Source organism: Macaca thibetana, chromosome 2 (genome assembly GCF_024542745.1).
Source record: "Macaca thibetana thibetana isolate TM-01 chromosome 2, ASM2454274v1, whole genome shotgun sequence".
NCBI lineage: Eukaryota > Metazoa > Chordata > Mammalia > Primates > Cercopithecidae > Macaca > Macaca thibetana.
The window spans coordinates 87799986-87820306 of NC_065579.1; the positions used below are offsets into that span (position 1 = coordinate 87799986).

Below are 20321 nucleotides of genomic sequence, written 5' to 3' on the forward strand. Positions count from 1 at the left end.
CCACCTTGCACCCTCCCTGCCAGGCCCTGGCTAAGGCCCCTGTCTGCCTTTGGCCCCCAGTCTAATGGCCTGCACACCTGCCTCCCTAGATGCCAATTACCCAGTGCCACACAGTTCTGACCAAGGCCAGGCCAAAGTCAATGGCTTGAGTCAGTTCCTGGAAGATGGGATCCTCTGAGAGGAAGTGGTGGCCAAACACAAGGGCCCCGATGACTCTGACTGTGGACCTGACAATGGATACCTGAGGGTCGAAGGATCTACCTGAGGGCAGAGGGGCAGGGCTCAGGACAAGGAGGCACAAGAAGCACTGCCCTGAACACCCATCTGATCTTGTATATAGTCGCTCATTTACTAACTGGGTCCTCCATTCCTATTCCTCACTCACGCGCTCAGCAAATGCTTACCGGCTGGGCATGGTGGCTCACGCCTGTAATCCTAGCACTTTGGGAGGCTGAGGTGGGTGGATCACCCGAGGTCAGGAGTTCGAGACTAGCCTGGCCAACATGGTGAAACCCCGTCTCTACTGAAAATACAAAAATTAGCTGGGCCTGGTGGCGTACACTTGTAATCCCACTGCTTGGGAGGCTGAGGCAGGAGAATCACTTGAACCCGGGGGATGGAGTTTGCAGTGAGCCGAGATCGTGCCACTACACTCAGCCTGGGCAACAAGAGCGAAACTCCATCTCAAAAACAAAACAAAACAAAGAAACAAAAACAAAAAACCCAAGTGCTTACCAAGCACTTTCTATGAGCCAGGTCAGAGAGAGGCATGGGAGACAGCCAGCCATTTGAATGACAACGGAATGTGGGGCAGCTGTGTCACAGCCGGGAATAAAAAGGTTTGGGGGCCTGGCATTCAGGAGGATTTCTCAGGGCAGGTGACCACAGCTGGTCTGGAGGAAGCAGCAGTGGTTTCTCATGGGGAGGGAAGGGACATGGGGTGGGATGTTCTGGAAGGGGAACAGCATGTGCCAATGGCTAGAGGTGTGAGACGCCTTGGATGATTTGTTTGTTAGTTTTTTGTTATTTTATTTATTATTTATTTTTTGAGATGGAGTGTTGCTCTGTGGCCCAGGCTGGAGTGCAATGGCATGACCTCGGCTCACTGCAGCCTCCTTCTCCCGGGTTCAAGCGATTCGTCTGCCTCAGTCTCCAGAGTAGCTGGGATTACAGGATTAGCCTAACATACCTGGCTAATTGTATTTTTAGTAGAGACAGGGTTTCACCATGTTGGCCAGGCTGCTTTCAAACCCCTGACCTCGGGTGATCCGCCTGCCTCTGCCTCCCAAAGTGCTGAGATTACACGGGGGAGCCACCGCGCTCGGCCGCCTTGGATGTTGGTGGAGGATACTTCCCCAGCTGTCAAGGAGGGTTCTGGCTTCCCAGTGACCTTGGCCATTCCTGGGCCTCTGTCCACCCACCTTGGAGAAACTCCCACTCGATGGAGCTTAAAATTGCTATTAACGTTCTGAGGCTTCCTGGACACACACACGCCTATGCAGTGAGGCTTGCCTCCTCTGCAGGGGTGTGTGTGTGCGTGGGGAGAGCGGGTGAGGGTAGGCCTGCCGCCGGCCTGCTACTTACTGAGCTCCTGGCGGAAGGCTTCCACCAGCTCTGCTGCCCTCTTTCTGCAGCTGCACCTCCAGCGCCAGCTTGCCTAGGCCCAGCCCTTGAAGCGTCACCAGGCAGAAGCGTCTCTGTTGCCACCACATGTGCCTTCTGCTGCAGACGATGCCTGGGTCCGGGGCAGAGTGGGGTGGACAGTCACTAGCCATCCCAGCCTCCCAGACCAAGACCACTTGGCTCTCACGGGGGCCGGACCTGGAGGGCAGACCCCAGAATCACCTCTGGGATGATGCTCTGCCCCGGGGCTGAGGGGCTTTTGAGGGAGTGGTCAGTGAGCTTGGTGCCCTCAAGATGGTCTCAGCTATGCCCTCCCCCAGTCCACCAACCCGATTTTTCCTTTAAGAGTCCCCACAAGAAATGGAAGAGGAGATAAAGAATGCAGGGTGCTGGGCGTGGTGGCTGACACGTGTAATCCCAGCGCTTTGGGAGGCCAAGGCGGGTGGATCACCTGAGGTCAGGAATTCGAGAACAGCCTGGCCAACATGCTGAAACCTGGTCTCTACTACAAAAAAAATAAAAATAAAAAAATAAAAACCTTAGCGGGGTGTGGTGGTATGTGCCTGTAACCCCAGCTACTCGAGAGGCTGAGGCACAGGAATTGCTTGAAGCCAGGAGGGGGAGGTTGCAGTGAGCCAAGATTGTTCCACTGTGCTCCAGCCTGGTCGACAGAATGAGACTCTGGGTCAAATAAAAAAAAAAGAACGCAGGGGAGGAGGGGTTCTAGGGAGAGGCAAGGCGGGAACAAGGGTGTTTGCTGAACCAGGCACTGAACGGGCACTATCAGGTATTTTGGCCACTTAATCCCCTCCCCACATTCTCAGGATGTAGAGCCATCATCATCCCCATCTACACAGGAGCCCACTGAGGGGCAGAGAGTGAGGCCGACTTGCCCAGGGTCACGGAGCTGGCCAGGGCTTGGGTTGAGACTTGAATCCTGATCTTTGAACCCCCAGAGCTGGTTCCTTTCATACCACCCCCTCCCCTCACACAAGTCCTCCTGGCAGTCCCCTCTCTGTTAACAGCTCTGGGCTAGCCCCCGACTCCCTGAGTGTAGTGACCATCTAGCCGCCTCCTCCTCCCCAGCAGGAGGGGCAGCCCTGCCTTGTTCTCCAAACAGGTCCTGGAAGAGCGAGGTGAGGGGCCTGCCGGAGAACTGCTCCGAGTTGGAGACCAGCGCTTCCTTCACCGCCCAGAAGCCACTCAGCACCACGATGGGGACAGCACCCACACTGTGAACAAACACACTGCCGTGGGTCTGTGCCAGCTGTGGAGAGACAGGGTGACACTTACCGCAGGAACACCTTCTCAGAGTGACTCCAGCCCTGTTCCCCAGGGGAGCCAAGCCAAGCCCTGGGTCACAGGCCCACCCCGTGCACTTGGAATAGTCAGGGCCCAGCACTTTCACCCCATTAATCCTGGGAGGTGGGAATGTTCTACCCATGTTACAGATGATAGTAAATAACCAGTTTCTCCAGGACTTGGTGTTCCACGTGGGCTTTACATATTTTATTTGAGTCCACCCTCGGTATAAGTGTGCAGGTAGGCTCTTTATCTCCATTTTATGAGTTAAAAAACAGAGGCCAGACTGGGCGCAGTGGCTCACGCCTGTAATCCCAGCACTTGGGAGGCCAAGGCGGGTGGATCACCTGAGGTCAGGAGTTTGAGACCAGCCTGGCCCACATGGTGAAACCCCGTCTCTACTAAAAATACAAAAATTAGCAGGGCATGGTGGTGCAGGTCTGTAATCCCAGCTACTCGGGAGGCTGAGGCAGGAGAATCGGTTGAACCTGGGAGGCGGAGGTTGCAGTGAGTTGAGATTGTGCCATTGTACTCCAGCCTGGGCAACAGAGCGAGACTCCATTTCAAAACCAACCAACCAACCAACCAACAAAACCCCAAAAAACAGAGGCCAAAAAAGACAGTAAAAGATGAGGACCTTGAACCCAGGTCTCCTGACTCCCAGTACAGTGCTCTTTCCACTGCGTGGGAAGCCTGAGGATCATAATTGTCTGACAGCGCCAACCAGATATTTTTTAAAAATTTTGTTGAGTGTGATAAAGAAGAGGGCTGAGCATGGCCTCAGGAAACACAGTGTCCTGCCCGCCATCGTTCTCAGCAGCAACCCAGCTCCACCCACTCAATCCAACAGCGCCCTTCAGCTGAGGCTCCAACTACCCTGGCAGTGACTTTGTGCAGGGATTCCTTGAGTAACATCACCTGAATGTGCCCTTGTGGGGTCCCATTTCCCCAACTCCCATCTCAAGTGGCTTTTCAGAAAACTTCTTCCAGCCACACACAGTGCTCTCCTGGAGTCGAATTCTGTTCAGTGGTTTTTGCCATCCTGTTCCATTGGCAGTGGACTTCTACTGCACTCAGAATTTCTTAGATTAGACTTCTTAGATTCTGCACAAAGTCCACAATTTTTGCAATCCCCCTACCACCCTGCATTTGACAGGTGAGGAAATTGAGGCTCAAAGCCTCCCAGCTAATGAATGGCAAGACTAGGATTCACCCCACACGTGTCTGACCCGTTCCTTCTTTCTGTCTCCAGTGCCGCTGGGCTGAGAGAGAGGAGGGGTTCATCTGTCCACTGCTTTAGGGCCTCCAGCTTTCGCACAGGCTTCCTACCTGGAGCAGTGTCTCTGGGTGCAGCTGAAATCGTAGCTGCCACAGGTTTCCAAGGATGGGGAAGGGGAATGGGCCAGGAGGAAGGCGGTTCCTGTCCCAGCAGAAGGTGCCAAGTTTCAGGAGCAGGAAGGAAATGGCAAGTAAAGCCAGCCCACTGAGCAGGGAGAGCATCTCCTTGGTCCTGTGTCTCCTCTTCTCACTTTTGCTTCTCGGTCCCGGCTCTCCCAGGCGCCTGGCCAGGCTTTTATGGCGGTGCTGCCTGGCAGCGTCGTGGAGGGAGGCAAACCCAGGAGCCCTTCCCCAGTGGAGTAAATCCATTTGGTCACACCAGTCACACCTGGGCCAAGCCACTCAGGTGGCAGGGCTGTGGCCTGGAACAGGGTGGGACACCTTCACTCCTATGTCAGCATCATCCTCACCTCTGGCCCTCGCAGCTCATCCCTGGTGAGGCTCTTCTCAGCCTCTTCCTGGCAGGGTCAGCTAACTGCATGGCTCAGCTCAGGAGGGACAAGGGGCAGGCAGCCACTAGCAGTGGCAGTGTCTCCCATCAGGACATTCTCTTCCGCCTCAGCGCGCCTGAGGCTGGGCTCCTACTCCTGCTCTCCTCCGCCCAGATGCACAGCAGCCTTCCTGAGGTCTCTTCAGCTTGCACTGAATCCCCATGTTCCTCAGTGGTCAGTTCTGTAGCCGTCTCTCTCTCTCTCTCCTCTCGCGCCCCTGCCCTCTCTCTCTCTCCCCTCTCTCTCTTTCTTGGTTTTTTCTCCTGCCTCAGCCTCCCGAGTACCGAGTAGCTGAGATTACTGGCGCCCACCACCACGACCAGCTAATTTTTGTAGTTTTAATAGAGATGGAGTTTCACCATGTTGGCCAGGCTGCTTTTGAACTCCTGAACTCAGGTGATCCGCCCACCTCAGCCTCCCAAAGTGCTGGGATTATAGGCATGAGCCACCATGCCTGGCCTCTTTCTTTCTCCTTTCTTTTCTTTCTTTCTCTCCTTCTCTTTCTCTCTCTCTCTGCCTTTCTTTCTTTCTTTCTTTCCTTTCTTTTTTTTCTCTCTCTCTTTCTCTCTCTCTTTCTTTCCTTTCTTTCTTTCTTTCTTTCTTTCTTTCTTTCTTTCTTTCTTTCTTTCTTTCTTTCTTTCTTTCTTTCTTTCTTTCTTTCTTTCTTTCTTTTCTCTCTCTCTCTCTCTCTCTCTCTCTCTGTCTCTCTCTCTCTCTCTTTCTTACTTTCTTTCTTTCAACAGTATCTCACTGTGTCACCCAGGCTGCAGTGCAGTGGCATGATCATAGCTCACTGTAACCTCAAATTCCTGGGCTCAACCAATTGTCCTGCCACAGCCTCCTGAGTCTCTGGGACTACAGCGGCACCACCATATTCAACTATGTAGTCTTCTCTTAGGTTTCAACTATCTTGGAACAAGACTGCTGGAGTTTAAATCCCAGTTCTACCTCTTACTGGTTTTGTGACCTTAGGCAATTATTTAGCCTCCTCTTGCCTCAGCTTCTCGTTTGTACAATGGAGATAAGATCATTTTAGCAAATAGCCTCATAGAACTACTGTACCGGTGCCCAACAAGAGAAAGATGTCACAGTCCAGTTGGGTACACTGAGGATAGTTTAATTAAGAGACTGTTTGCAGGCCTGGCACAGTGGCTCACGCCTGTAATCTCAGCACTTTGGGAGGCGGAGGTGGGCAGATCATGAGGTCAGGAGATCGAGACCAGCCTGGCCAACATGGTGAAACCCCGTCTCTACTAAAAATACAAAAATTAGCCAGGTGTGGTGGCAGGTGCCTGTAGTCCCAGCTACGCAGGAGGCCGAGGCAGGAGAATCGCTTGAACCCGGGAGGCAGAGGTTGCAGTGAGCCGAGATCGCGCCACTGTGTTCCAGCCTGGGTGACAGAGCGAGACTACACCTCAAAAAGAAAAAAAAAAAAAGACTGTTTGCAAAGGTGTGTTAGGGAATCCACAGGCATAATGCCAGTCACGAGGGAGACCCATTTCCACTTGAGGCTTAGACAGGCAAGGGACAGTGTTCGATGGGTTCAGAGTTTCCGTTTGGAAAGATGAAAAAGTTTTCTGGAGGTGGATGGTCGTGATGATTGCACAACAGTGTGAATGTACTTAATCCCACTGAACTGTTCATTTAAAAATGGTCAAAATGGTAAAATTTGTGTTGCATCTATTTTACTAAATTTTTAAAAAGTCAAGGGACAGAGATATCAGAGGTCGGGAGCCCCTACCCGGGTGGAGAGGTTGTTGACAAGCGTATGCAGTTCCCTCTGCTCAGAGCGCCTCACCCCTGCATCTCCATCTCTAGAATTTCTACCTACCTTATCTCAAGTTGATGTGATGATAACAATGCTTACCCCACAGGGCTGTTGGGGGATAAGCTGAGCTGGTGTGGTGTGAAAGTGCTATGGATTGTGCTATGGAAGTGCTATTTGTACTATGCTTGTGCAAATAGTAATACTGCTGCAATTTCCGCAAACCCCTGCCTTCTGTTTCCAACAAATCACGTTCCTCCCTCCTCAAAATACTGCTGAAGAGACTGCAGGCCTCTGAAAGCTCCACTCCACCAATCTCTGCTACCTCCAAACACACCAACCGTCTCCCACAGTGGTCCTTGCTTTGTTCTGGGCTGAGACTGGCTCTATTATCACTGCATTTGCCCCATCTTGATCATATAGCATGAGCAGTTCAAGGGCAGGTGCCGGTTCTCCCTTTCTTTGGGTTTCTCTAACAGTGTCAGCGATTGCTTGGAGCCTGGAGTTGCCATTGAGTGTTGTGACTCACTGATAGAAGGACCTGGTGGTCCCCAAGTCCCTGTCCCATGGTGCTTAGCACTCCTCTGTGTGAGCCACCAGTGAGCCGTTTATGATGGCTCCTTATGCTGCCTTCATACATGACCAGGCCATTATTTGACCTCCTCCTCTCTCCACTGCAGTGAGAACTACTTTAGGCCAGGGACCCTTCTCAACAGAATATCTTGCATGTAATCTAGTGTACTGTTTCAGGGATCAATTTAATTCCGATGATTTTGGTAATTTGGAGGGTGGCTGTGATGGGTAGTGCTCGAAGACACTGAGGTTCTAGTAGAGGCTTTAGCATGGATGAAGGTAGTCAGGCACTGGCTGTGATGGTAACTATGGTTTTGGAGATGGAGCTAGGACAGAAATATGGATCTGTCATCTGCCTTGTGACCCAGTGATCACACTCCATTTGGGCTGCAGCTGTTATCTGGTTATCTTGGCCGGGAATGTTTCTCAGAGCCTCCTTAAAATCAGATAGTGTATTTGAAGACTTTTTTTTCCTTTCTCTCTTTTTTTTTTTTTTTTTTTTTTTGAGTCGGAGTCTCCCTCTGTCACCCAGGCGGAGTGCAATGGTGTGATCTCGACTCACTGCAACCTCCACCTCCTGGGTTCAAGCAATTCTGCCTCAGCCTTCCAAATAACTGGGATTACGGGCACAGGCCACCACGTCTGGTTAATTTTTGTGTTTTTAGTGGAGACAGGGTTTCACCATGTTGGCCAGGCTGGTCTCGAACTCCTAATCTCAAGTGATCCACCCGTCTCGGCATCCCAAAGTGCTGGGATTACAGGCGTGAGCCACAGCACCTGGCCTGTAGCTTTTCTTACAGTTTATCATCCCAAAGGGAGATTTACCTGCTCAACATTTCCAAGTGTGTTGAACTTTGACAAACTTGCTCCCCTCCCTCCGTGCCCAAGGGTGATAGCACGCTGGCAGCTAAGGCTGGGACGTGGTACTGGGAGCAGAGACACACCCAGCACACTGGGCCAGGATGCGACCAGATTCTAGGGTGGCAGGTCACAGGAACACAGATTTGGAGCGGAGGCCCTGGGTGACCAGCCCCTCTATCAACCAGCCAAGGCCCTCCATGTCTGATTGTGAGCTGCGGCCTCCTCAGTGAGCAGGTGGAGGTGGGCCACACAGTCCCTTTTACAGGAGTCCCCATACAGAGTGGCGGACCCTGTGGCAGCCCCTGTCCAAGTTGCACCTTTCCCCTCAGTGGTATCCCTATGAGTCCAGCCATGCCTATCCCCCAGGCCATGGGCCTCTCTGTTTCCTTGTTTGAATTCTAGGCCAAGAATGGACAACACTCAGCCTCTGCTCCTCCGTTCCTCTAAGAACAACTCAGGCTGGGCGCAGCGGATCACGCCTGTAATCCCAACACTTTGGGAGGCTGAGTGGGGCAGATCACCTGAAATCAGGAGTTCGAGACCAGCCTGGCAAACATGGTGAAATCCCGTCTCTACTGAAAACACAAAAATTAGCTGGGCGTGGTGGGCACCTATAATCTCAGCTACTTGGGAGGCTGAGGCAGGAGAGTCACTTGAACCTGGGAGACGGAGGTTGCAGTGACCCGAGATCACGCCACTGCACTCCAGCCTGGGTGACAGAGTGAGACTCCGTCTCAAAAAAAAAAAAAAAAAAGAAAAAAAAAAAAAAAAAAAAAAAAAACCAAACCAAAAAAACTCAATTCAACTAAGATGACAGATGATGCAGCTGCGCCCCTTCCCTGTATGAGGTATTTCCACACCAAATTTCTAAACCCGCCCCTCTGCAACACGGTGAAGGCTGTTATGTAAAGGCTTCATCCCCTCGCAGATGAAGGCAAGGCTCAGCAGGTGGAGTGATTTGCTCGAGGAAGTGGGAGGGCTACAATTCTACGCAGGCCTTCAGTCTCCAAGTTCAGTGTTCTCTTTCCACAGCTGCCTCCCAGCTGGGACAGGTTGGCATTCTCACAAGGAAGGTTCCTATAGGCTAAGAGAACACACACGAGGAACCAGAGCTAGTCACACTTCCAGAGGTTCCGGCCTGGACTCAGAGGCCTCCTTGTGGCTTGGGCTGCCCCCAGGCCTGGCGTGTGCTTCTCGCCTGAGGCTGCCCCCAGGGTCTCAGAACTGGTGTACTCTTTCTTCTCCCTTGTCTGTCTGCATACCGCGTCCAGGGGAGAGCCCCTTCCATGGCCCCTGGAGAAACAGTGGCTAAGGAATGCTGAATGGACAGCTTCAGCCAAGGGCCTGTACCCAAGCAGGGGCCGTTTCCCATAGCCGACCCTTATTGTAGATCCCGCAACACCCTCTCCTATGGATAGATCTCAGAACAAAAGGACACTCCTCTCCCCTTCTAGAGCAACCCAAACCCAGCACCCACTCCACGCTCAGTGCCTGAAAGTTGCTCCATCCCACACCCCCACTCCAGCAAGGCAGGCCCACCCCCTACTTCCCCCTGACTAGGAAGGGGAGTAGATAAAAATAAGGAGCTACAGAGACCACTAGAGATGGAAGAAATGAGAACTGAAGCAGAAGAGACCCCCCCAGTTACCTCCATACACCCGAACACAGAAGGAGAATTCCATTTCTTGCGTTTGTGTTTAACTTGTCCAATGTGCCCCAGTGCCCATGGGAGTGAATGGGAACAAATACAGGGGGCCTGCCTGCCTCTAGACATTACGTGAAGTCCCCAAAGGACAGGAGCTATTTCTGGGGAGGGCTGGGAGACCCAGGAATCCCCTAACTGAAGGAGGGGCAGACTCAGGGACCACTTCCAGGCAGCCAGAGCACGGGCCAGTGCTAGAGGACATAGCCCTGCTTTGCATATTTTATTATCAATAGTTCCTTCTTTCACTCTCCGTGTGACTCTATGACCAGTGGCTCTGCCCAGGTTTCGTAGATGAGGAAAGGATGACGTGATGGCTGACAGTTTGCAATGAACTCAGCATCTAGAATTTTGCGGAGTACTCCAGTGGAGTTCCCACGGGGAGCTGCTTTCCTTCAAGCCCAGCTTTGAGTAAGGGGAGAAGGGCAGTGAGACGCGCCACTGCCATGCTGTGCTCCAGTCAGGATGGGGGCGCAGGAGAGGCTTCGTGTCCGAAGAGTGTGGCAAAGGGCAGCCAACATCCTCCCCCTCCCTGCCCCCAACACACACACCCACATCCTCACCCCATCAAGGGCTGTAGAATTAGCCATCCAACCAGAATGATGCCTTTAATGCTCCCAGGATATTCATCTTATCTGAGAATGATTCATGGCAGCTATTATTTAAAATAATAAAAATATTCAAGGCTGGGCACGGTGACTCATGCCTGTAATCCCAGCACTTTGGGAGGCCAAGGCAGGTGGATCACCTGAGGTCAGGAGTTCGAGCCAGCCTGGCCAACATGGCGAAATTCCATCTCTACTAAAGATACGGAAATTAGCCAGGTGTGGTGGCATGTGCCTGTAATCCCAGCTACACTGGAGGCTGAGGCAGAATTGCTTGAACCTGGGAGGCGGAGGTTGCAGTGAGCTGGGATCGTGCCACTGCACTCCAGCCTGGGTGACAGAGCAAGACTCCATTTCAAAATATAAATAAATAAAAAATTTTCAAGAGAGTCAAAAGGAAAGATCAAAATGTTACGAAGGATGAGGAAAACAAGCTGAGATAAACATACAGGGCCCTGAGCTTCGTGTCAGCTAAAAGAAGAAGAGGGGAACAATGTGTTCTAGAATCCTCACCGAGAAGCAGAGAATTTTCCCTAGGTCAGATTCTGGTTTTTGTTTTTTGTTTTTTTATTTTGAGACAGGGTCTCGCTCTGTCGCCTGGGCTGGAGTGCAGTGGCGCGATCTCGGCTCACCGCAAGCTCCACCTCCCAGGTTCACGCGATTCCCCTGCCTCAGCCTCCCGGGTAGCTGGGACTACAGGCACCGCCACCACGCCCGGCTAATTTTTTTGTTTGTTTTTTAGTAGAGATGGGGTTTCACAGTGGTCTCGAGCTCCTGACTTCGTGATCCGCCCAGCTCGGCCTCCCAAAGTGCTGGGATTACAGGCGTGAGCCACTGTGCCCGGCCCCGAGATCAGATTCTGAAAGGGATTTCTTGTGTGGACACATATGCCAACAGAGATTCTTTTTTTTTTTTTTTTTTTTTTTTGGAGACAGAGTTTCACTCTTGTTGCCCAGGCTGAAGTGCAGTGGTACAATTGGCTCACTGCAACCTCTATTTTCCGGTGATTTTCCTGCCTCAGCCTCCTGAATAGCTGGGATTAGAGGTGCCTGCTACCACGCCCAGCTAATTTTTGTATTATTGTATTTTTAGTAGAGACAGAGTTTCACCATGTTGGCCAGGCTGGTCTCGAACTCCTGACTTCGTGATCTGCCCACCTTGGCCTCCCAAAGTGCTAGGATTACAGGCGTGAGCCACCGCGCCCGGCCTGCCAACAGAGATTTTATGGAAGATGAAGAAGCAGCTTTTTTCGTGTGCCCATTTCTTTTTTTTTTTTTTTTTTTTTTTTTTTTTTTTTTTTTGAGACGGAGTCTCACGCTGTTGCCCAGGCTGGAGTGCAGTGGTGCGATCTCGGCTCACTGCAAGCTCCGCCTCCCGGGTTCCCGCCATTCTCCTGCCTCAGCCTCCTGAGTAGCTGGGACTACAGGCGCCCGCCACCGCGCCCGGCTAATTTTTTGTATTTTTAGTAGAGACGGGGTTTCACTGTGGTCTCGATCTCCTGACCTTGTGATCCGCCCGCCTCGGCCTCCCAAAGTGCTGGGATTACAGGCTTGAGCCACCGCGCCCGGCCTCGTGTGCCCATTTCTGAGAGTTATTCCAGGACTCACCAAGGGTATTGAAACTGAAGGAGTGGTAGTCTTTCTTCGAGTACTACATGGCTCGGTGGGGATTGAGGGGTAGAACCCGACCATACGTAGGCATGGAGGGATGGCATGTATGTTCCCAAGGTGTCACTTCTCTTAGCCAAACATTGTTTTGCTTATCTAAGTATGAATGCCAGTGATGGTATCAAATGGTCGGTGGCTGGGATCCAGCCCCTGTATTTTTGATCAGCTGACAGGATCCCAGAGGAAATATACACAGAGGCCGCTCTAAAAAACCCTTCTGTTGATGACTTCACACCTTTGGCGCCGTGAGGCAGCGTGGTGGGCTAGTCCGGAGAGTCTGGTGCCTGAGGACTCCTGTGGCTGGAGAAGTGGCCCAAGGCCCAGAAACTTCCTTGGTACCAGCCCCGGGTCCACATCCTTATTACAATGGCCCTTTAGATCTTACCACATTCTAGGTAAGGAAGGGAGATCGGAGGTAGGGAATACCAAGGACAAGAGGGAAAGGGTGTCTCTGAATGACCCAGGGCAGAACTGGCCAGGTGCCGTCCCTGAACTCCTAGGTCATGACTGAGAAACTCAGAGGAGGAGAAAGGGTGAGAAAAAGTGAGCAAGTTACTTAAAGTTTATCTTCTCATTTGGACTATAAGCTCCCTGTGTCTGTTTCTGGTCTCCTGTGCCCAGCAGAAGGTATGGGACCTAGTGAATGTTCAATAAATTGTTTTTGGGAAAAGAGCCCGAGGGGGCTGCAGTCCAGGTATTGGGAGGCTGTGAGGGAAGAGGCGGTTGGATCAGTAAGTCTGGAAGGAGAAGTGTGGAGCTAAAGTTTCCGGAGGGCAGGTCACTCTCAGAGGCCCATGGGAATGACATCAGGGGGAGACTCCCAGAGTGGGCCTCATGGCAGCTTTTTTCTCACCAGTGGTCAGAATGGCCCCAGGACTGCAGCCCACCAGATTTGTCAAGGACACAAAAAATGAGTCAGAGAAGTCTCCCCCAGCCCCTAGCCCTGTGAACCAACCATTCCAGGCAGTGTCAGTGTCTCTGCTCCAACAGGTGTGTGCCCATGGTCCTAACTGCCTGGCACTGGTCAGTCCTAGCTGGGTATGGAGCTCCCCTTTGAGAACAGGGCTGTGCCAGGCCTGTGGGAGACCAAGTACTAGCTCTGATGGTTCTCACTTGGACAGCAACCAGCTTAGTCCTGCTAACCTGGGTCCACCTGAGCGGGTAGATGGGAGCTTCCCTGAGCCAAGGAAGAATGCTGAATTCAGGCCACAGGCAGAAACAAACAGGACAGAGAGAAGATTCCAGGAAAAGAGGAAATCTGCTCCCAGTACACACCACCTCCCTCGTGGAGGCAAAGAGCAAGAGGCAGAGTTCTAGAGCCATGTCCCAAATGAGGTGAGCAGGATCCAGGTTTTTCAGGTCCTATTTACGGACTCACACTAGTCATGGAGTTAGAGCTGGAAGAAACCTTAGAGGCCATCTAATCTAGCACATGCATTTGATGAAACTGAATTTGCTGATGAAATTGAAGCTCAGGTCATGAGATGAGGAACAGCTTGAACTCTGGGAGCATGCTGTTTGGGTTTGAATTCTGTGTGACTCACTTCATACTGCATATTGGCTTGAGACAACTTAAATCTTCATGAGCCTTTCCTCATCAGCAAAATGTGCTTAATTATAGCTACCTTGTAAAGTGGCTGAGAAAATCAAGTAAGGCCCATATGCTAAAAGTACCTCGTACCTGCTTAGCATACAGGTGCCCCTGACCCTGAGTTCCAGCCAAGAAAACGAATACAGAAGCAATGTCTACTGTTTTCAGACCTGGCTCATAACCCTTTCTGCTCAACATTCTGTGCTCTCTTCTCTGATCAGCACAGTGGATCCAGCAGAGAAGCTCAAATCTAGAAGAGGTTTGCGGGGTGACGAGGAGGGAGGGAGCCTGGGTTCCTGAACGCACAGGCAGAACCTTCATTCACCCCTCCACAGACCACACTGCTTTGCTACAGGAGTTTGGTGACTGTGGTAAACTGCTGAAAGTCTGGGCTTGTTTCTTACAGCTGTTAGCCTACTCTACTTGGCAACAGAGAATTATGAGCTGGGAAAGCACAAAATGGCGATATGGAAATTGCTTTTAAAAATTCAATTTAGGCTGGGCATAGTGGCTCATGCCTGTAATCCCAGCACTTTGAAGGGTCTCGTTCTGCTGACCTTGTTACGTTCTTGGAAGATAAATCTAGTGCCTCAGTAAAAGTGGTTACCGTTTAGATTGGTGCTGCCCAACAGAACTTCCTGCAATGATAGACACGTCCTATGTATCTGCACTGTACATTACTATGTTGTACAGGTCACATACAGCTACTAAGTGCTTGAAAGGTGACACCCGAGGAACCAGATGTTTAACTTTAGGGTCAAGCCCCTGGGTTCTCATGCCAGCACAGGTACTTTAGAAAAATTTGTATAATTTCTACTGATGGTCAATGAACTAATACCAGTTTAAAAGCTTTCTTGGCTGCATTCAACACAATATAGTCAGAAATTTTAGAATGCGTACCTTTTTTTTTTTTTTTTTTTGAGATGGAGTCTCGCTCTGTCGCCCAGGCTGCAGTGCAGTGGCGCCATCTCGGCTCACCGCAAGCTTCGCCTCTTGGGTTCACGCCATTCTCCTGCCTCAGCCTCCTGAGTAGCTGGGACTACAGGCGCCCACCACCATGCCCAGCTAATTTTTTGTGTTTTCAGTAGAGAGGGGGTTTCACCACGTTAGCCAGGATGGTCTTGATCTCCTGACCTTGTGATCCGCCCGCCTCGGCCTCCCAAAGTGCTGGGATTACAGGCGTGAGCCACTGCGTCTGGCCTTTTTTTTTTTGAGACAGAGTCTCACTCTGTTGCCCAGGCTAGTATGCAACGCCGCGATCTCAGCTCACTGCAACCTCCACCTCCTGAGTTCAAGTGATTCTCCTGCCTCAGCCTTCCGAGTAGCCAGGACTACAGGCGCCCACCACCACACCCAGCTAATTTTTGTATTTTGAGTAGAGACGGGGTTACTAATTTTCAGTGGGTGAATCTGAATGAATTGGCTGAAAGGGTAATTATATTGTTTGAATTGCTAAGAATCCTTGACAAACTATTCATTTTAAATACATCTCACCACAACCACTCACCTCACCACAACCACTCACCTTTCCACTCACCACCCTCTTATGGGCAGCCAAGGAGCTTTATTTGGGGACCATGCCCAGGAACACAGGCAGCGGGACTAAGGACCACAGAGATGATTCCAGGCGTTCAGGGCCCCGTGGCCCTTGCAACCAACCAGCTTTGCTACCAGCCCTTCCCAGATGCAACTCCATCGCTGGATATCCAGGTCCCAAAGCCATTCCAGGATATCTCACTCCCTTCCCAGAGAACTGTTTGATACACGAAGAGTTTTACAAAATCCAAAATAATTTTATTCACATTTTCAGATTTTTGCTTCCACAAGGTGTTCAGCAAACATGCTAAGGCGACAGAATGTCTAGTTGGTCACGACATGCAACGCTGACCACTCAACTGATGACAGCAGTGACCACGCCCACCTGAGCTACCAGCCCCACAGCACAAAGGGGGTTTGCGGGAACACACCAAACCACACAGCAACCAGCAACCTGAGGTAGGTCTCTTTACAGTACAAAAACTTCTACGCCAGTGTGAGACACTGATTAGCAAGAGCTGCTTCAAGTTGCAGACTTTGGGGGAGAGAGAGAGAGACTGTGCGACAACTGCGGTGAGAAAGGAAAACAGACCCACGGAATCCTGAGCCCTGCCACTGAACTGTGGAGGTGTGGGAAGAGGCAAATGAAAAAGTGCCACCTCAAAAAGCAGCAGTTGGCTCCGGGGCTTGGAACCAACAGGTCTTGGAGCTGGAGAGCTCTGTGCAGTGGCCAGCTGTAGGAACCTGAGGCAGTGGGACTCTCTGTGGATAGACTGATTCTTGTTTAGAAACAACAGCAAAAAGAAGAAGGCAGGAAAGAAACTCCCTGGCTCGGAGGAATGTCTCTGTGATTCCCATTCCCAATGGAGGGAGTGAAAAGGGGCCCGGGCTTCGCCCCGCTGCTCTCCTGACAGAAACAGTAAGTGACACCAGGACAGAAGGCAGGAGCCCTGAGAACTCACGGCGCTCTGCATGGTCTCCAGCTGCCCACCCCGCTCCACCCACCCCTGGAGTGGCCATGGGGAGGTGGCAGAGGGGGCTGTCGGAGGGCCCACTGTTGCCACACGTCTTCCTTTGGACACCCAGAAAACCTGGCACCGTGAAACCACCAGCTAGAGAAGAATGAAGTGCTACCCTTCCTACAGTCTAATAGCAAAACCAGATCTCTAGTACAGCAAACTGTACAAAAATGATAGAAAGGAATATGCACTGTTATTAGCACAGTGCTTATTTTAATATAAAATAAACAGCTTACATTTTCACTGTAAATATAGGCTATGTACAGAATTATATATAGATATAGCTACACGTATAAAGCTTCATTATAGGCCTCTGATACAATTATAATAACGGTTCCCTGAACCTTTTAGAGTGCAATTAAGAACAAAAACTAAATTTTGTTTACATGAATATGGAATAAATACAATAATCAAAATATGACTCTCCCTAAAAGTGAAACACACAAGCCAATCCAGAACTGCTGTGCGAAAGATAAAATCGAGAAAGGCAAGGTTTCCGTAGGAGGACGCGATGAGGGGCCCGCCCCAGGCAGGGAATGGCAATGCTCTAAAGAAAAGAGACTTCGTCAACAGGGAGGAGTCAGCCCTTGACAGCGACCTTGTTCTCTGCAGCAGCAAACATGGCATAGAATCGGGAACTGTCGTTGGACAGAAGGACCGATGGGGTGTCAAACTCCACCACCTGCAAAAGAAGGAGACGCCGTCAGGACGCAGCTCTGGGTCATGCAGGGTGATTCAGAGGATTCACTGCTCAGGAAGGGAGGGAAGTCCCAATGCCCCCTGAGGGTAGAATCTGGGGACAATTCAACAAGCCCTGAGTGCACCTGCCCCCTTATTTTTTTATTTTTAACTATCCAGGGTGTAAGGGAAAGGACAGAGAAAACGACTTCCAGCATTTTTACAGTATGCGGTTTTGCCCAATAAAGTATTCTCATAGCAAAAAAAAAAAAAAAAAAAGTGAGAGAGAAAACGACTTCCAGACCTCCTTCACATAAATCCAAATTCCTTCAGCCTTGGGAGTGAAGGAACCAACCAACCAGGTCTATAAACTGCAGGAAGCTGGTGGCTCACACCTGTAATCTCATCACTTTGGGAGGCTGAGGCAGGCGGATCGCCTGAGGTCAGGAGTTCAAGACCAGCCTGGCTAATATGGTGAAACCCTGTCTCCACTAAATATTCAAAAATTATCCTGGCATGGTGGTGGGCGCCTATAATCCCAGCGACTTGGGAGGCTGAGGCAGGAGAATCGCTTGAACGCAGGAGGTAGAGGTTGCAGTGAGCTGAGACTGCACCGCTGCACGCTAATCTGGGCAACAAAATGAGACTATCTCAAAAAAGTAAAACAAAATAAAATAAAAAACAACAGGCTGGGTGCGGTGGCTCATGCCTGTAATACCAGCACTTTGGGAGGCCGAGGCAGGCGCATCACCTGAGGTCAGGAGTTCGAGACCAGCCTGACCAACATGGTGAAACCCTGTCTCTAGTAAAAATACAAAAATCAGCTGGGCGTGGTGGCGCATGCCTGTAATCCCAGCTACTGGGGAGTGTGAGGCAGGAGAATTGCTTGAACCTGGGAGGTGGAGGTTGCAGTGAGCAGAGATCGTGCCATTGCATTTAAGCCTGGGCAACAAGAGTGAAACTCAGTCTCAAAAATAAATAAATAAATAAATAAATAAATAAAATAAAATAAAATAAAATAAAATAAAATAAAATAAACTGCAGGGGAGAGAAGTTGCAGCTGAAGTCAAGGGCACACCAGACAAATGTCATTTTGTTATACAAGCTGATCTAACCCTATAGAGGGAAATGGAAGAGCTCAGAATGTCTAGTTGTCAGGGAAAAAAAAGGAAGTCAGGGAGTGACTTAGTCAAGTGGCCATTCCTATGATGGACATCTATGCAGCCACGGAAAATCACGTGGCAGCAGAACCCTGAATGATATGCTGGCAGAAGCCACCTCCTGTGGCAGAGGCTGAAATGCATATACCCAACTATCTCAGCCTCCCCCGCCACAGGGCAAAGGCATGGAACATAACCTTGGTTAAGGAGATGTAAGAGGAAGTCTCCTTGGTGCTTCTAGGAGAGGGTGTCCTGCCCAGTGGACAGGCCACGAGGAGAACGTGAACGTGTCCTTTCTTTGGACACATGTCCTTCCTTTGGTTGGGGGCTTGAGCAGGCATCCTGTACCAGCAGGGGAAGGTGAGTACTGGTTGAGAGTGACGCAGAGCCCCACACTGCTGGGCGGCACAAAAACCAACCCTCTGCCCTCCCGTTTGCCATGTGGGATAACAAAATCCCATCCTCCAAACCCCTTTTAGTCTGGTATTTTGTGTCTACGGCAGAGAGCATCCCATCTGTTGGAGTCTGTGTGTGCAGATGCATGAAAAACATGGGGTAAGTCAGTGTTATTACAAGGCTCATCTCTGGGGGCAAATGGCTTACCATCCTGTTTTTGCCTTTATGCTTTTTTGGTGTGTGTTTTTTTTGGTTTTTTTTTTTTAGGCTTTCCCAAAATTACAAGGAAATTTTAATTAGCAAGAAAAAAATTATGGAAAGAGAAGGATAGAGTCTCTCATAAAGAGTGAATCGGCTCCCCACTCCAAAACATCAAGCCAACTATAGAAAGAAAGGGATCTCAATTTGTGTCCTTAAGAAAGAATATCTGGCTGGGCACAGTGGCTTGTGCCTGTAATTCCAGCACTTTGGGAGGCCGAGGTGGGTGGATCACCTGAGGTCAGGAGTTCAAGACCATCCTGGCCAACATGGTGAAATCCTGTCTCTACTAAAAATACAAAAATTAGCCAAGCATGGTGGCACGTGCCTGTGATCCCAGCTGCTCGGGAGATTGAGGCAGGAGGATCACTTGAACCCTGGAGGCGGAGGCTGCAGTGAGTCAAGATTGCATCACTATACTCCAGCCTGGGCGACAGAGCGAGACTCTGGCTCAAAAAAAAGAATTTCCCAGAAGATGTTCTTGGTCCCATCTATTATACCTTACTAGGCTCTATTTTAACACTTATGTACAAAGTAGTAGCTCAATATATCTTATGTATGACAGAATCTCAGTAAACACTTAGTTTAAGGCAAACAAAGATAGTCACAAAAAACACTAGTGTGAAAATAATTTCAAGATGAGGAGAAAAATCCTTAGCCCCCAAGTTCTCTCAATTCAGCTTTGAAGCCCAGGCTGAACCTGCCCTATTTAACACTTTTCTCCATATTTCTCCACAATTTAGACAGTGTGCTGGCAGTGGGGTTGCTGACCTGAGTCCTGTCCCATCTCCTTCACTTCCTTTTTTAAAATCCCACCAATTTTTATTGTTTGCTTTTTTTTTTTTGGAGATGGTCTCACTCTGTCACCCAGGCTGCAGTGCAGTGGCACTATCTCGAATCACTGCAACCTCCGCTGCCTCCCAGGGTTAAATGATCCTTCCACCTCAAATTCCTTAGTAGCTAGGATTACAGGTGTGTGCCACCATGCCTGGCTAATTTTTTGTATTTTTGGTAGAGACGGGGTTTCGCCATGTTGCCCAGGCTGCTCTCGAACACCTGAGCTCAGGCAATCTGTCCACCTCGGCCTCCCAAACTGCCGGGATTACAGGCGTGAGCCACTGCACCCGGCCTACTCCACTTCCTATGGACTTTCCCTGAGACTTTGTCTCCTCATCTGTAAAGTAGAATTCACGCTATGTCTCTCTCTAGGTTGTTGTGATGACTGATTGAATTTTGAGAGATTATATGTAAAGCACTAAGCACAGTGCCTGATACACAGTAAACATTCAATAGAAGTAGCCATTATAGTAGCTGTTGCTGTGGTAGCTTCTACAATAGAAGACATGTTACCCATTATAAATGTCTTGCTATTTCCTCCAAATTATTAATTTACTTTTATCCTAGGGGCACACAAAGGAGGTATTTGTCTAACATAAATGTACTTAACATCACCTGTGCAAAGAACTGTAGTGCTAAACACTGCTGGGCCCTAAAGATGAATGAGCGGTGACTCTGCCCTCAGAGAGCGTTCAGGGAGTTTTCTAGGGAGACAGGGCATTGCACAATTCCTATCAGCTGAGGCAGAAGAGCTACAAGAGAGGTACAGATACAGCCTAGGGCAGCTGAGGCAGCCAGGGGGTTTCATGGAGGCTTTGGCATCTGGGCCATGTCATTCTTCAGGGACAGGCAAGTTGTGAGCAGGTGGATATCGGGGAGAGAAGGGCAAAGGGCCTTTTAGGTAGATGGAACTGTCTGA

The 20321-nt window shown here is 50.3% G+C and overlaps 3 protein-coding genes across 9 annotated transcripts in view; 1 reads left to right on the plus strand and 2 right to left on the minus strand.

Moving 5' to 3' along the window:
• The window catches only part of PARL (presenilin associated rhomboid like), a 231691-nt gene that overhangs the window by 70388 nt on the left and 140982 nt on the right, over positions 1 to 20321 (minus strand). The gene's annotated exons all lie outside the window — the stretch shown is intronic.
• ABCF3 (ATP binding cassette subfamily F member 3) overlaps positions 1 to 20321 on the plus strand; it is a 291373-nt gene that overhangs the window by 2000 nt on the left and 269052 nt on the right. The gene's annotated exons all lie outside the window — the stretch shown is intronic.
• The window catches only part of ABCC5 (ATP binding cassette subfamily C member 5), a 95832-nt gene continuing 90801 nt past the window's right edge, over positions 15291 to 20321 (minus strand). For all 7 annotated transcript variants that reach the window (XM_050780171.1, XM_050780167.1, XM_050780168.1 and 4 more), the window contains one exon: positions 15291 to 16755. In XM_050780171.1, the coding sequence (XP_050636128.1) occupies positions 16654 to 16755 (102 nt within the window). In that variant the 3' untranslated portion in view covers positions 15291 to 16653. The remainder of the gene's footprint in view (positions 16756 to 20321) is intronic.